Source organism: Thamnophis elegans, chromosome 1 (assembly GCF_009769535.1).
Source record: "Thamnophis elegans isolate rThaEle1 chromosome 1, rThaEle1.pri, whole genome shotgun sequence".
Lineage (NCBI taxonomy): Eukaryota > Metazoa > Chordata > Lepidosauria > Squamata > Colubridae > Thamnophis > Thamnophis elegans.
In genome coordinates, this window is record NC_045541.1 from 54,110,308 (window position 1) to 54,128,061 (window position 17,754).

General features: G+C 35.9%; 1 protein-coding gene across 1 annotated transcript in view; it reads left to right on the forward strand.

The window, feature by feature from the left end:
- The window catches only part of SEMA5B (semaphorin 5B), a 623,924-nt gene that overhangs the window by 429,136 nt on the left and 177,034 nt on the right, over positions 1-17,754 (forward strand). Inside the window, exon 7 of the mRNA XM_032227708.1 lies at positions 15,683-15,728. Within this exon, the coding sequence (XP_032083599.1) occupies positions 15,683-15,728 (46 nt within the window). The remainder of the gene's footprint in view (positions 1-15,682; positions 15,729-17,754) is intronic.

A 17,754-nucleotide genomic window follows, 5' to 3' on the forward strand; every position in this document is an offset into this window, starting at 1 on the left:
CTAGCTGATGAGAGCTAAGTAGCTTGAAATAGATCTATACCAGTCTCCCTTTATTTATTTATCAGCACAAACATAGCGCGCGTGCACACACACACACACACACACACACACACACACACACATATATATATATATATATATATATATATATATATATATATATATATTATATATATATATATATAAAATGTACTCCTGCTAATGTACAATAGTTAGTAAAAAAAAAGAATACATGTATAAAAAGAGACATTTAAAGTGAAAAAAATCAGCATTTAAAATGGAAAAAAAATTAAAACTAAAAATATATACAAATCTCAAACACACACAGTGAGAGTGCAGCCATCTCAATGGTAAAGTCATCTAAATAAGTCTCCGGTCATGTCTGTCTACCACCCCATCCCCCAATAAACCTGAGAGCATAACCAGGTCTTGATGGATTTCTGGAACATCAAAAGTGAAGGCACTAACCTAAGTCCATAATGCCACGGTATTGAAGACTTACTACCTGGGACCTGCCAAATGTAGATCCCTGGCAGATTGTACCCACAACATGCCCTGTCTGCTGAATCTAAAAAGAGAACCAAAGACATCCAAACTGATATAATTTGAGAGAGGCAATCCCTCAGATCCCTCAGATGGTCTCATTACATTAAGGAGTTTTAAGTTTAAAATCAGCATCCTGAATTGGACCTGGCAACCCGCTTTTGATAGAATACTGTTATTTCTTTCTTTAATGTATTACCTTGCATCTAAATGTCAGATGGTGAGAGAACTCTCTGTGTTTGTTTGTTTATTTGATATAGTCTGTTTGTAAACTTTCCAATGTATCTGCTCTGTACTTTCCATACCACTAATATCCCAACCTAAAGATAAACAGCTAAACTGTCAATAGTCCCTGTAGCTAAAGAACCTTAGTGCCTGCTGTTTTTCATTGAGTGTTTTCCTACAGAAGATGTTGAAGGATCACACCTTCCTATTTGTCAAAGTGCTAATATTTAAAACAGTAAAGAACATTCATTTCCTTATTCCGTGTTGTATTATGCTACAGTAAGTTACAATAAGTAAACCTATACACTGTGAAGAATTTTTCCCTGTATGATATATTAAGAATAAATCTCCAATACTACTGAATATACCTGTTTTACATCTCTTGAAGATAGTGTCAGAAAGTTACTTTATTGTTATTTTCCATTTTAATATATATGATATATAGATATATAAAAATCTTGAGTGCTTATTGGAGCAGATTATCAGTCAATCAAATAATTAATCATTAGTACAAAAAAAAATCTGTAAGGGTTTGAAAAAGAGTGTTAAAATGAATAAATCATACAATAGCTTAGTAGCAGCAGATAATTAAGAGACAGCCAAAACTCCCATGATGAAGAAGGAAAAATGCAAAAATCAGATGTTACTTTCTTTACTGAACACTGATATTCCACATGCCTTTATCATTATATAATCTTTCTGACTTATTCCAAGGATATAACAAGGAGTCAAAATATCATCACCTTCTATTTGGAGCCTTTTCAATATTTCCCACCAGTTTGTCAATGTTTGAAATTACAACAATGATTATGTTAAGAAGAAAAAGTTAAAGTGGTTACACATTGCATGTTATTTATAATGTTACCAGAGGTGCCTATAACCTCTAATAATGAAATTTGTTGGATATGATATCATGACACAAACAGTATTGTACAGAGGTTTGTTTGAAATTTTTCAGAAAGTATTGTTTGATGCTGAATGCATGTATCATCAGTATTATGAGATTGGGTACAATGTTTATTTATTTGGAAATATCTAAACTACTTCAGAGGCAGTTTACAAAAAAAATAGAAATAAAGCAATTAAAAGCAATTATCCTATGCTTAAAACTTTGAATGGAACTATTTTGGAAGATCTTCTTAAAGTGTTAATTCTTGTATATAAGGAGGTGAACCTTAAGCTGATGTTAACTAATTTCCATGAAGCAATGCATTTCACATAGAACTAGCTTTTTATAGGTCTTTAAAACAATTTGGTGGCTTTTGAAATAGTTTATGTAACTAAATAAATATATAGCAATAGCAATAGCAGTAGACTTATATACCGCTTCATAGGCCTTTCAGGCCTCTCTAAGCGGTTTACAGAGAGTCAGCATATTGCCCCCAAAAATCTGGGTCCTCATTTTACCCACCTCGGAAGGATGGAAGGCTGAGTCAACCCTGAGCCGGTGAGATTTGAACCGCTGACCTGCTGATCTAGCAGTAGCCTGCAGTGCTGCATTTAACCACTGCGCCACCTTGGCTCTCATTGTTCCACAGTATGTATTCCTAAATAGACTCAGCACCAAACAGCACATGCCATAGGATGGAGATCCACCATACCAATTTGCTCTTCAGGCATGGCTTCCAGGTATAACCTTATAGATATTCCTGGAAGTGCGGAGTCAAATAGGTATTGACCTGAACAGCCTGGGGCCGCCATAAAGTATTTTAAAAGCAAAGATAAAAGTGAAGACAATTGTAGCAAATTAGAACCATATACCTGCATCCCCAGTGGATTTCCAAATGTCTTGTAATAGTAACAGTAGTAGCCAGTTATTGTATTTTTCAGAGTATAAGTTGCAGCAAGATTTTGAAGAGGCAAATCTTTAAAAAAAAAGTTTCTGCACTCTGCAGACCTCCCAAAAAGGAGGTTTTTGCGAAAACTGGCCCATTTTTTGTCAAAAAAGGGCATGCATAGCCTTTAGGAGGCTTGTAGAGTGCTCCTGGGGGCTGGGGGAAAGAATGAGCAAAGAAACCCCACAAAAAATCCATTTTTGTGAAAACAGGTCCGTTTTTGTGAAAAAAAAAGGGCACGCATAGTCTTTAGGAGGCTTATAGAGTGCTGCTGAGGGCTTGGGGGGCAGGCAAAAATGAGCAAAAAACAGCCAGTTTTTCGCTCATTTTTGCCCTCCCCAGCCCCCAGGAGCATTCTGGAAGTCTCCTAAAGGCTATGCATGGCCATTTTTCCAAAGGGGGCAGGGTTTCAGGAGGCCAAAAATGCAGCATTCAGTGTATAAGACACACCCAGATTTTCACCCTCTTTTTTGAGGGAAAAAGCTGTGTCTTATACTTCGAAAAATACGGTACATTATTTTTAGCCAGTATTTGCTAAATTGCATTCAGAGTAAAATGCCAACATTTGCATGAAGTACAATCTTATGGCATTATTTTACAAACCCGCTCCCCCCCCCTTTTTTTTTTTAGAAGTAGACATCATCAATACATTTGTTGGAACTTTGTGCGAAGTGCTCACTATTTCATTTTGAGAACTCGAGAAAGTCATATTACGTATTTCCTTCTTCCACGATTAGGACCACTCATAGAAAACCATTGTGTGCTTTTCTTGGGGCTGATAGTGTGTGTTATGTTGATGTTTGGAAAATGGCATTAATCTTCTTAAAGAAGAGGGAAAAATAGGCATTGTGGGAAAAGATCAAAGGTAAATGAATTGGCTTTCTTTTTAGTTATCAATTGAGAAAATGACTTTTTCCAGATCAAATGATCTTCTCACTGGTTTGGCTTGAAAAAATGATTGAGGTTTTTGTTGTTGTTTTTTAGTTAAAAAGGAAATTGCACTAAACAATTGCCCCATTGCAAATGAGGCATTACAGGAAAGAAAAGAGTAAAAGTTCATTATGATTTCAGCTATTTACTCAAAATCCCCCCTCCCAAGAGAACAGTCCAGTCACATTCATAGTTCTCCTTAACTTCTTTCAGAGATATAATTAATGAATAACTGCTTAAAATCATTGATACATGTTCTTTTTGAGGGATAAACTATGAATATATATGCTGCTATATGCAGCTCTATATGCTGCTATATAGATGCCAAAACATGAAATAGCAGAGTCTAAAAATGTTTGGGAAAAAAATTGAATATAGAATTTGGCAGGGTAAGATACTGATAGAATGATTAACAGAATCAAGATTTTGAAGAAAGTACAGGGAATTTATACAGCATAGGTCAAAATTAAGTACACTAGAGTAGCGTCATCTGATTTAATTCCCTGGAAGTTTTGGCTGAATGTGAATCAGAATACTGTCTCCTCTTAAAATCAATAAAGTACAGTAGGGATTTTTGTGTCCAGGAGCATAATTTTATTGTATTAATGTTGTTAATAATTAACAATGTTATTGTAGTTCCTTGATCGATGGCCGATGATTGTTGATGCTGTTGCTTTTTAGCTTGTTTTTCCATACGTCTAGTAGTCATGCGGCTAGGTCTTGGTTCCATAGCACCTTGCACTTCTAGAGAAGAGAGATGCTCCATCTTGTCTGGTGGTTGTGTAGTTTGCTGTCTATCCTGTCCTTCTTGTGGTCTTTCTCTAGGTCCAGATGGTGCAGGGTGTCCGGCCTTCAATATATTATAATAAAAATCTCGGGCTTTCCATACCGAGTTGAGGCGGTACCTTTGCTTATCAAATGTAAATATGATGCCAAATGGTGCATCCCATCTATACTGTATCTGACGATTTCTGAGTTCTTCAACCAAAAAAGCGTAGTCTCTCCTGGCTCTTAACATTTGAGGTGGTATCTCTTTCAAAACAGCCAGGTCTTGACCGCCAATTTGAAGCTTAGTGTTATAAGACGCTTGCAGTACCATATTTCTAAGCTCTCTTGTAGTAAAATATATAACGATGTCTCGAGGAAGCTGCTTCTGCTTTGCCAGCCAGGAGTTAACGCGGTAAGCTTTGTCAATTTGCCAGTCAAGGTTGGTCCCTGGTCTTCCCATCAGGCGGTCAAAAGCTTCCGATAGGATCTGTTTCAGGTTCTCCTGTTTCTCCTCACGCAGCCCCCTTACTCTTAATGCGAACTCCATTTGTCGGTACTGTATCATAATAATTTCTTTTTCAGCATTTTCCACTTTTTGTTCCACCACCTCTGTTTTCAATGTCAAGTTAGCATTGGCATCATTAAGAACCTCTACAGTATCTTCCAGTCCAGAAATATGTTCTGTTAATACAGTTACAAGTCTCAGCATGTTGTCTCTAATTTTACCAACCTTAGCATCAAATTTCTCATACAGCTCCTGTTTAAGTCCTTTTATTTCACTTTTAATTTCTTCTTTCATTTCTTTTATTTCCTCTTTTCTCTCCTGCTTTACCACCTCTCTATTATCTCTAAACTTATCTTCCATTTTAATTGTCTGTGCATTAAGAGCCTCGCTTAGATTACTCAGGAAAAATTCTTTCGTTAACACATCCCCAGCAGGGGGCGTAGGAAGCGGAGGCTGCAGCTTTGTGCCAGGCACTGAAGATGTGCCCCTGGAAGTAGAGGGTGACGACTTCAAGTTAATATTTGGTTTTGAGGCCATTTCAAAATTTATCTGCCTGCAGTTAATAAAACTCTATTGCCTGAATATGCAGCTTTAAGTAAAGAGGCTGAGTTCCCCTTTTATTTTGAAGTTTAAGGCTTGGCAAAACTTTCAGTGAGTAAACATTGTAACAAGACCGTTCAGCAGATTCATCACCATTTAACTTCCAGATAAGCAAGGTTAATGAAGGAGTAAAATTCTTGTAAAAATGAAACTAAATAAAAAGCTTCTGCTGGCCTATTGTGAAACCAAAACATATGATAAGCAATCTCTTTTGTTTTGAATTCTTGTGAGCATTAAGAAAAAGTGTTCGTTATTACCGGAGAAACCAGCCTGCTCGGCGCCATTTTAAAAGCCTCTAAGTAAATAATTTTTCGGAGAAGAAAATGAAAAGAAGCTAAAATGTTGATAAACAATTATTGTCCACGCAAACGGATTCAGCTCGTGATAAGATTAAATCAAACAAAACTTTGAACAGAGTGGGGGAGACCTACTTTGTCCTGCACAAGGCAGTTTGAAGTTCCCAGCACGGACAGCCGTTCTGCCTTGGGCTAGCCCCCCTTTCCCTGCAAGCACAAAAGCTGCAAAAATCGAAGAGCATTTGCCAGCAAAACAGTTTCTTCTTTCCTTCTTGCCTGAAGGATACGAAAACCTGATAAGACGTCAGATGGAAGATCCTCTAAACAGGTACGTAGCCAGGAATTCGGAGGCAGCTGATTTTTTGCTGCCACCACCAGCAGGCTCCTCCCAGGAAGTCCAGCAGTGGGAGGAGCTAGACCTAAGGTTAAACAGACCATGCAGGAAGCTCTAAAAATGCTTCAACCAACCAAAGATGACAACTAAGATTTTAACATGGAATGTCAACGGACTGAATTCTCCACAGAAGAGGAAGAAAATATTTCATTATCTCAAACAGTTTAAGAACGATGTAATTTGTTTGCAAGAAACTCATATCAAGTCAACTGATCAAAAATATTTGATCAACTCAAAACTTGGTCAACATTTTGCAGCTTCCGCTATGGAAAAGAAGAATGGTATAGTTGTATACTTAAGAAAAGATATGAAAGCTGAATTAATAGAAGCAGATCCCTTAGGAAGATATATTGCTTTAGACTTAATCTTAGAAGGGAAAAAGACATTACTTTTGGGAATTTATGCTCCCAATCAACAGCAAGATAGATTCTATAGAAATCTTTATGCTAAATTAGTACAGTGGGACTATAGTTCCTGTATACTATTGGGTGACTGGAATGGAGTGATAGACACTAAGAGAGATAAGAAGATTTCCCACCTAAATACCAAGATGCGAGCAAAGTTACCCAAATCTTTCTTTGACATTATGGATGATTTTGAATTGAGAGATATTTGGCGAGAAAGAAATGCAGAGGAATATGACTTCACCTTCTTCTCGGACAGGCATCAATCCCTTTCAAGGATTGATTTTATTCTAACCACTAATGATTTGCTTTCTAGGGTCAAGAAAACAAAGATTGCGGCTAGGGTCCTTTCGGACCATAACCCAGTTTGGATGGAGTTGGGAAGGGTAGTGCAGGCAAGAAGGTCTTGGAGATTGAATGAAAACTTATTTAGATATGAAAAGTATATTAATGATTGTAAAAAATTACTATCTGAATATTTTGTTTTGAATATGAATAAGGGTACATCTATGGAATTTGTATGGGATGCAAGCAAAGCGTATATGAGAGGAGTCTTGATGAATATAAATAAAACACATAGAAATAAGCAAGGGTTAAAACGAACAGAACTGGAAGAGGAAATTAAGAGAAAAGAGCTGGAGTTAACAATGAACCCAGACGATACAAAGGTTAAGGAAGCTATTAACATATTAAAATCTCAATTTGATATGTTGATCTCTGACCAGGTAGCTACTAATTTATTATATGCAAAACACAATACTTTTTGTAATGCAAACAAACCTGGCAGATGGTTAGCTTATCAGATTAGGAAAAAAAGGAAAACTCGAAATATATCTAAACTGATTTACAGAGGGAAGGAGGTGTTTCAACAGGAAGAGATTCAAAAGGCTTTCTGGGAATTTTTTACAGAACTGTATAAAGGGGATAAAATTAATGGTTTAGACATAGACAAATATTTAGACAAAGAGAAAATACCTTCAGTTAGAGAAGAACACAGGCAAAAATTGAATCAACCAATAACCTCGGGGGAAATCCTGCAGGTAATTAAGCAATTAAAGTCAGGGAAAGCACCAGGTACAGATGGCTTGACAGCGGTTTACTATAAAAACTTACAGTTAGAAATGGTAGAACCTCTTAGAGAATTATTTAATATGATTCAAACGGAAGGTAAAGTCCCTCCATCTTGGAAGACAGCGTTTATATCTTTGATACCCAAAGAAGATCAAGATACTACTCAACCCAAAAATTATAGACCTATTTCATTACTGAATGTAGATTATAAAATTTTTACTAAAATATTAGCAAATAGGTTAATGTTGGTTATTCAACAATTGATACATACGGACCAAACAGGTTTTATACAAGGGAGACAGATGAAAAGTAATGTCAGATTAATTATTAATGCATTAGAATATTTGGGAAAGAACAACCAGATCCCTGCTGCGTTTATATTTTTGGATGCTGAGAAGGCCTTTGATCGAGTTAATTGGCAATTTCTGCTGAAGATACTGCAAAAAATGCAGATAGGAGATAATTTTTTACAGTCAATTAAAGCAATATACCAACAGCAAACAGCACAAATCATAGTCAATGGAAGTTTAACAGACTCTTTTCAAATTGGAAAAGGTACAAGACAGGGCTGTCCTTTGTCCCCATTATTGTTTATTATAACTTTGGAAGTATTGTTGAATAAAATACGGGGCTTGGATGGTTTAAAAGGGATCAAGATTAGGCAGCAAGAATATAGAGTCCGCACTTTTGCGGGATGATTTGGTCATAATATTGGAACAACCGCAGGAATCCAGTATAGTTTTAATGAATACGATTAATCAATATGGTCAAGTGTCTGGCTTTAAAATAAATTTAGGAAAAACCAAAATATTAGCTATAAATATGAATATTAAACAAAAGGAAGAATTAGGAGTGATGCTAGGATGTGAGGTAGTTAAAAAAGTCAAATATCTTGGAGTTAACATTTTAACTTCAAATGGGAAATTATATAAGCATAATTATGAACCACTATGGCATAGCATACAGACAGAGATGAAAAAATGGGAGAAATTGCACTTATCTTTGCTGGGTAGGATAGCGGCAGTGAAAATGAACATTTTACCAAATTTTTTATTTCTTTTCCAAATGTTACCTATACTTAAAAAAGATGCGAACCTTTTAGAATGGCAGAAGGGTATCAACAAATTTGTGTGGGCAGGAAAGAAGCCGAGGGTAAAGATGAAAATAATGCAAGATGTACATGAGAGAGGAGGATTGAAACTACCTAATTTAAAACTATATTATGATGCAGTGGCATTATCTGTAATTAGTGATTGGACTCATTTAACCAATGATAGAATATTGAATATTGAGGGACACGATCTGGTATTTGGTTGGCATGCTTACCTGTTATTCAACAAAAAATTGGATAAGAATTTTAAAAGTCATATTTTAAGAAATGCTTTATTGCGGGTTTGGAAGAAATACCAATATAAATTAAATGACAAGATACCCATGTGGGCAATTCCTAGACACGCAATTGAAAATATGAATACAGCACAAAAACAGGACAGAATTACTTACAGACAGCTTCTTACCTCGGAAAGGGGGGTATTACAATTAAAATCTTTAGAGGTATTAAAAGAGGAGAAGGTAGTTCAAACATGGTTCCAGTATGGGCAATTACAGGCTAGGTGGAAAATAGATCAAAAAATTGGTTTTATCCAAGTTGAGGATAATCTGTTTAAACAAATAAGAGATCAAAACTTGATGCATATAAAGAGGATATATAATGTATTAATACAGATGGATTCGGAAACAGAATTAGTTAAAGATTGTATGATAAAATGGGCTCAAAATATTGAGGAACCAATAATGTTGGATACATGGGAAAGAATCTGGGTAAGAAATGTGAAATTCACACAAGCTCAAAATCTGAGAGAAAATTTTTACAAGATGTTCTATAGATGGCATTTAGATCCTAAAAAGTTGGCTTCTATGTATCCGAATGTACAGCCTAAATGTTGGAGGTGTGGTTCTCTCGATGCTACATATTATCATATATGGTGGACCTGCCAAAAGGTTAAGGCATTCTGGATAAAAATATGGTGGGTCATGCAAAATATTTTTAAAAGAATGATAAAGTTTATTCCTCAGTTATTTTTACTAGGTATATGTACTGACTTTACAGTGGTAGAGACTAATTTGATTCTGCACCTGATAACTGCAGCAAGACTGTTGGTGGCGCAATATTGGAAGAAGGAAGACTTGCCTACAATCCAAGAATGGACATTGAAAGTGACAAACTTAGCCGAGATGGCTAAAATATCGGCATATCTCAAAGATCATTCAAATGAGATATATAAACGAGACTGGAAAAAATGGATTGACTATATACAAAATAAATACGGGACCAAGAAATTCCAGTTAGCCTATGCTTAAGATCAGAAATGATTTAAACTGTTAAAAGTTAGTTCAGTAAGAAGAAGCTAAGGTCAATGTAGAATGTCATTAATTTCTTTATTTCTTTTTTCTCAATAGATTTTAGACTGTGTTAGTTAAAAATCCATACCGTGTACGGGTTCTGGGAAGTCGGGGGGGGAGGAGGAGGGGGGGTGGGGGGGTGGAGGGAGGGAGGGGCACACACAAAAAAATTGTATTTCAATGTCTTAACGATTGACAAATGATGAAATATTTGTGTTTTTTTTTTAAAGAAATAAAATAAATATTTGAAAATGAATAATTAACAATGTTAAGGTTTACTATAATACAGCTGATGATGCACTCAGAATCACGGCTTTGTCAGTTGTGCAGTTTGATAGTATCTGTTCTATGACAGTACCGCTAATGTCCCATAGAGCCTTCTGAAGGGAGGGTGCAAAGCTGTTGGAAGAAATCATTTGGGATGGATTCTTCAGGCAGCTATGTTCTTATATACTGATAATCCTCGACTTATAACCATTCACTTAGCGAGCCTTCAGTTACGACGTGACTTTAAAAAGTGACTTACAACATCAGAATGTCTCTAAATTGTGATCAAAATTTGATTTTGATCACTAAAATGTGATCAAAATTTGGGTGCTTGGAAACCAGCATGTATTTAGAATGGTTGAATGTCTCAAGATCATGTGATTGTCTTTTATGACCTTCCCGAGAGGCTTCCGACAAGCAGAGTTAAAGGGGAAAAGCAGATTTGCTGAACAACTGTGTGATTTTCTTACTAGTCACATGATTTGTTTAATGTGCAAAGCAAAAAGTGTCCTAAAATCAGGCTTGGTTCACCTAACAATCACATTGATTAACAATGGATATTCAGTCCCAATTGTCAAAGTCGAAGACTACATGTAGTAGTTAATAATTTATGGAAAGTTTTACAGATCTACACCACTAAGAATGATCTGATGAAGGAGCATATAAATAACCCTATGTTCAAATAAATAAAATACTGCCGGTTTCCCACATGTATGGAAGGTCTCAGATGAGCCAATTATGAAATGTAATGGCATCCCTGCAAAAGGACATTCTGAAGAAGGTATCCTAGTTTGATACAATTTTCATCTCCAATTTTAAAAGTTGGAATTCCAGCAATAACCCTATAAATATACATAGTTTCTGCATGCTGTAAGAAGCATTACACATGGTTTCCTTTATCTTATAACTGAATTTTAAGATAGTATCGGATGGCATGGCAGAGGGAGGTGTGTGTGTGTGTGTGTGTGTTGTTTGCATAGATTTTTTCATCAGTTTCCTGTAAACATGAACCCAAATTTCCCTAGAAATTTGGTGAAAAATTACAATTTTTAGAGCTGAAGATACATACCATGTTAATGTCAATGTGTTCTCTATTTCGTTCAGAAAAGTTAGCTGCATTTATTTCCTATAATTAGTATGCTATCCCATATTGATATTTTATAAGTTCTGCTGTATTTTCATCCAATAGCCATGAAAGAATTAGCTGTAATATTAGCATTATTTATTCACTCAAAATATACAATGTTTCTAGGAGGCAGGCTGCTGCTAGTGCCAAATTCTTTATATGACTTATCCAAAACCAATGCATTTAAATAGCATTCTTAACCAGAATGGGAAGGCAAACCTCTAAACCTCTTGTTGCCCTTCTTAGAGTGAACTGGGACCTGAGGCTTATAAATGGTCACATTTTCCAAGAAAAGTATATTATTAGCTTGATACATTATGCAGGATAATATATATTTTTTGCAATAGCAAGACATGGGTGTATGGAAAATCCCCGGATGAATTGGAATTAAAGCTCAAAGCCAAAGGTATATTAGTTAACCAAAGTAGGCTCCTAGATTTCACATAAAAAGAAAAGAATATATGCTGAATAATAATGAAAATATAGCTTCGGTAATAATGGCAAAAACTTCCATGCTTAGAGAAGCTGAAAGGACACTACAGTAATCAGATTATACACCGACACACAGTGATATGAGTGCATGCAGATATGCACTTGGAGTTTCACATATGTGACTTGGAGTTTTTGCCAGACCAATCATTCAAATTTTGTTGTACAATAAAAGTCTAAGCAGTTTATCAGTCATCAGCCAGGTCATGTTATCCCAAAGGGGCTTTTCCAGGAGGCAACTGGACTTTCTTATTTTTTTCTTTTGAAGACAATTCACTTCTTATCCAAGAAGCTTCTTCAGCTCTGACTGGATGGTGAGGAATGGAAGGATTTATATTCCTTGCAGACAGCTGGTCATTTGCATTGGTTTAGAAAGCCGTTGAGGTTATCTGTATCCTCAGGGTCATCTGAGAAGTGCAAATGGGTGTGGAGAATGTTTTTCTTCCCTGTGTCCTTTCACTGTTGAAGACAGGTGCAGGCTGTTCGGGTTGAATCTGTTGTCTGTATCTCAAACTGAAGTGCAAATGGTTCCTTTAGTCTGCAATTTCCATTTATACTCCCACACCATTCGAAGTGCTCATCCCAAAGTGCATAGCTAAAAGTCTATGAAAATTCTCAGTCATCCAGGTCATGGTTGTCCCAAAGGGGCTTTTTTGCTGTACAGTAAAATATAAACCATCTTGAAATTTTCTTTTAAAAAAACCCCACTAAAGTAACCAATTATTTACCGGCTAAGTTCATACAGCATAGTAAGACATGTTTTAACTCCGAGAATGCAAAAAACAGAAGAAATGACTCCAAACCATGGTTTAACTCTAAGAATATAAGAAACAAAAAAGGAATTCTTTTAAGCTTGGAATAAAATTGTTCCACTTGATACATTCTGGTTTCATTTTGTTAAGGGCTGAGATCCGCTGTTGATTGACCCTTGTAGGAATAAATAGATTACTCCAAAAAAGCAAATGAAACAATATAGCACTGCTACCCCAAACTCAGTTAGAAAATAAATCCTGCCTCGATTTATATTCAAAGTATAAAAGAAAAGAATGTATACTCCCTTAGATCAATCTTTTTATCTTCTGAAGCGCTAACAGCACAGGAAAAAGAGCTCAAGAGAGAAAGAAAATCAGGTTTAGTCTGGAAATTATGCAATTTCCACATGACCATTCACAGCATGCAAACATAACAAAATTGGAAATAAGCTAGCCCAAACCAACATAGTTTTAGCATTTTTAAAATGCTTTCTGACAATTCCATTGCTATAGGTCATTGTCCCAAAGTCAGCTAATAGGTTCCATCAGTGAGTCTCGATTTAAATCCTAGATCCATGATGGGGAACCTATGGCATGGGTTCAATTCTGCCGTGCATCTGTCTACCACCAGCCAGCTGATCTTCAGTTCTCTACTGTGCATGCGCATGAGTGGAGCATGTGTAGGGGCATGTGCGCATGCATGGGGGTTGGGAGCGTGCACAGGGGCAGGGAGCATGCACATGTATGAGACACACACACGCTTTTGGGGGTTTGGACGTGTGTGCGTGCATTCGCATACACACACATTCTTTGGGCACTCGGTCCAGAAAAGTTTAGCCATCACTGTCATAGATCAACACTTTAATCATGGACTTAGACCGGTTGTATATGATCATTCAGAAGAAATCAAGTCTTTAGTCCTTCAAATTGACAAAAGCAGACAAACACAAAAATTTAAATATACAGTGCGCAAAAGAGGTGTATTAATTATGTGATGCAGTAGTTGGAGAGAAGTTTGCAGGATGTGTTGACTACATGCCCAGCTACAATTTAAATGCAATTAATATGCTTAGAACTTGAAATCCCAAGGGTGAAAGTTGGATTCATAAATCACAGCCATGCTCTTTTGTAATACAATATCCAGCACTTGCTTAAGTAGAGTTTTCTTTTCTCTAGAAAAAAAAAGAGAAAGAAGATCAGGAAGAGGGAGACCGACGAAATGTTAATTATTGTAGAATTAAGTAATATGTGAAACAAGCAGCTTGTGGTAGAATTTCCTATCATCTTTAGCTTAGTAATTAAAAGACGTTCAGATCTGCAGTTGAGACATTTTAACTCTATTCTCCTTGTGCTATGGTTTCCATCTAAATGCTGTTGGCAAAAGCTCATATGTGCTTTGAAGGGAGAAAATGCAGCCTTGGATATAAGAGCCCGGGCTCTGGGTGTGTGTGTATGAAGTAATTGATGGTTTTGAAAAGGTTTGCACTCTTTTCCAGCACTGCTGTCCACATTCAAATTAGATGTTCTTTTTTTTCACATCCTTGCCTGTTTAATTTTTAAGAAAACTTGACTGTGGATCTTCCACATCAAACATATAGTGTGGTTTGTATGAATGGAAGATACTTAATATTTGGAGCCATTTTAAATCACGTCCTGTAGCAGCTGTCTCTGTGTGACAAGTTATATTAATATTCATTTTATTAGTGAATAGAGCGGACTTCATATGTTGACCATCTGTGTACTTGACGTAAAGAATGCTGTTGTCTTCTGCTTCTCGCCCCTCCTTAATTTTTCTAATATTTGAATACTGTCTTTGTTGTGCGATGTAGTGATGCTATATTTTGTATTTCTTGGTAGACTGTTAAATGGGACTCTTCAGCTTATTGATGAGGTTTCAAACCCCCAAATAATAATATATGAAAATAATTTAATAACTGATACTTTAAATAATAAGCATGTTGATGAGAAAGATTTTTTAAAAAATTTGAATATTGGACATTGCAGTACCTGGAGATAGTAGAAGAGAAGAGAAAGAATGGAGAAAACCAGAAAATATAAAGACTTGCAAATAGAAGTAGAACAACTGTGATAAAAGAAAGCAAAGATAGTACCACTAGAATAGCCCCCCTGAGTGAAATCCCAGAACATATGGAGTATGACTTGAATGTCATCAGTATGACAAAACCACCATCAGTCAATTACAAAAGGCAACTTTCCACGGAACAGCTTATATCCTGCAACAGTACTTTTAACACTTAAAAACAATTTCTGCCAAACGGAGTCCTTGGGAAGAACTTGATTGGTGGATAAAAATACCAAACCCTGTTTAAATACCTGGCTGACTGTATGACAAATCATAATAATGGATAATCTCATCAAACCTTGGAGATCAATATTGACTGTTGTGGTGAACCCTGAGTTAGATCTACAGGTTTCTTGGGTACACATTAGTATGGAATTGGAATGATTCTTAAAGCATCAGAGATTTCTGTTTGCTATATTGGGAGGGGAAATTGTTCTTTATACATAGTGATAACCTTAATTTATTGTCATGATTTTATTGTTTGAGATCCAAGTACCATGTGATGGGGTGAGCTCACTTTACTTGTCTCAGCTCCTGCCCACCTAGCAATTCAAAAGCATGCAAATGCAAATTAAAAAATAGTATAACTTCGGTGGGTAGGTAATGGCATTCCCTGTGCCTCAGCATATAGTCATAGCAGCCACATGATCACAAAGCATCTTTGGACAACGTTGGCTCCCCCAGCTAGGAACTGGAAATGAGCATCGTCCTCTAGAGTCAGACACAACTAGAAAGGGGAAACCTTTATCTCTTCACTTTGTATAGAACAGGATAGAGCCTTTCAGAGTTTTGTTTATGTTACATAATTCATTTAAAAACCAGCTAATATAAAACAGTATATATTTGGAATTGTTCGATCCTTCAGGTTTGATTCAGTGCCTATAGAAACTTCTGCTTTATGATGGTATAATATTTGTGGGGTTTTTTTTAACTCAGATAAAATATTTTTTCTGACTAAACCTTCCCTAATTTCATCTGCTTGCTCACACAGGAACTACCTCTTCAGACTTAGTCTATACAACGTTTCTCTTATTCAGGTATGTTCAGTCTTTTTCTGCCATCTACTTATTCTGATTATAGAATTAAAAAGCTACATAGCATGTTTTTATAACAAACCAATAAACCATATAATAATGGTTTTTAGAAATGTGAATTGATATAACCCCTGTTTTGAAAAAAAATAAGTCTTGTTGATTTGTTTTGTAATGCATTTTAAATGTAACATTTTTGTCATTTATAGCCATGTGTATTTTACTCTGAGAAGGTAGAGCTGGAGTATGAAAAATGTTCTTGCCCTTTTCTAGCTCAATACTTTAGCTTTGGTCTGTTGACTCAAAGAGGGATAGATGGATGACAAGAAAGGACAACGTGTTAAAAGCATGGAGGTTTTTGTGATGGATAGCCAGTGCAAGCTTAACTAAAACAATGTAAATACTGTAAATCCTTAGCTTTCCTTAATGCAACATCGGCAGCTTCCAAAGGAGGTCTTCTCTGTTCTCGTTCATCATTGCTCTGAGCTTTTGTTGGCCCTACTGTGTACACAAAATGCTGAGGAGTGAGTTTTGCTAAGTTCCTCAGCTCCTCAACCTGTAAACCTTTCAGAAGGAAATGCTGTTCATAGTATATGTCATTCCTGTTCTTCCAGAAAGGGCCTAACAAAGTGTAGCAATAATCATTGGTCTGAAACCTTTGTAAAGTTTGCTCTGACTTTTGTTAAAATTATCACTATAATAACTGCAGTTATATAAATAGAACTAGGTCAACGTTTATGTTGTTTAAAGTCATGAAATTGTACGTGAGTTACAGCTGTGCATGTGACATATTCTATTGTTTGAGAATTATTGAGGTGATGTGCTTCAAGCAGGTGATCACAACTCATATTCAAGCTTGTTAGATAGCTGTTGTGAAAGCAAGGCAAATTCAGTATCAGCTTTGGGAGGTAATAGATTTGGTTGTTCTAATCAAGAGGAAAAGGAGACTGAATTAGAACAAGATGAGAGATGGTTCCTCATAGTCAGCAGAACATTGTAGTAAGATATAGATGAAGGCAAAGCTACTCTATAATACCAGAAGAACTCAACAGTGTTGTGGAAATTGAAACATTTATCTTTGTTTTTTGCTAGCTTGAACTGGTTCTTAAATAAGGACACAGATTCGAGCAATGTTAGTTAAGAATTTGCTGTCACAAATTATGTCATATTTGTTCTGAATGGGTTGAGGAAGAGGAATAACATGCTGTGTGTTTACATACATAAAATTAGTAGAGTGTCTTTAGCTGCTCATTTCAGAAGAAGTATAGTTCTACCACTGACTTAAAATGTTTATTTCATATAAAAGCATTTATTGAGTAATTTAATCCTAAATGCAGGAAAAAATTTATTTATCTTTAGCTAAGTGATAGAAACAGTTCTTATATTTTACTTTGTTACAATTATCAACAGCAGAGATACGTGCATGTATGTTCCATGAAAGTTTGATATATTACTAGCAGATCTTCCTCATAACTCATTCAAAGAAAAGTAGGAGTTGCTATTATAACTATAAACCTGAGTCTCGTAGATCTGGGATTTCACTTAGTATAATTGAGGTCTCAAGACATTGCATGTGGTCCTCCAACATTTTCTGTATAGCTTTCAGTTTCTAACAAGGAAGAATGGAAGGGTTTGAAGCACATGAAGAATAATCTTAACAACTCTATTTTATTTAATTGTATTAATTACATTTATAACATGCCTTGTGCCCAGAATCACTTGGCAGTAAATATCTCATTTCCTTCTTCAGTTTATTTTTCTCATACCTACTTTGTTGGATTGAACTATCAAAATGGTATAAAATAGTCCATCTTCTTTTATGCTAGTGGTTCTTAAACTGTTTGGCCCAATTTGTCCTTTTCTCAATCTCAAATAACAACAAAAAAACCCCACAATTTCCAAATAGACTCTATTGTTTTACATAAGTGCCTTAGCAATATCTGTTCCAAAATGGATCCTTAACTCACAAACAAGCAACAGCAAATTGTGTAACCTCAGGATATTCCTAAATTACCCTCAGTTTGCTTTAAAG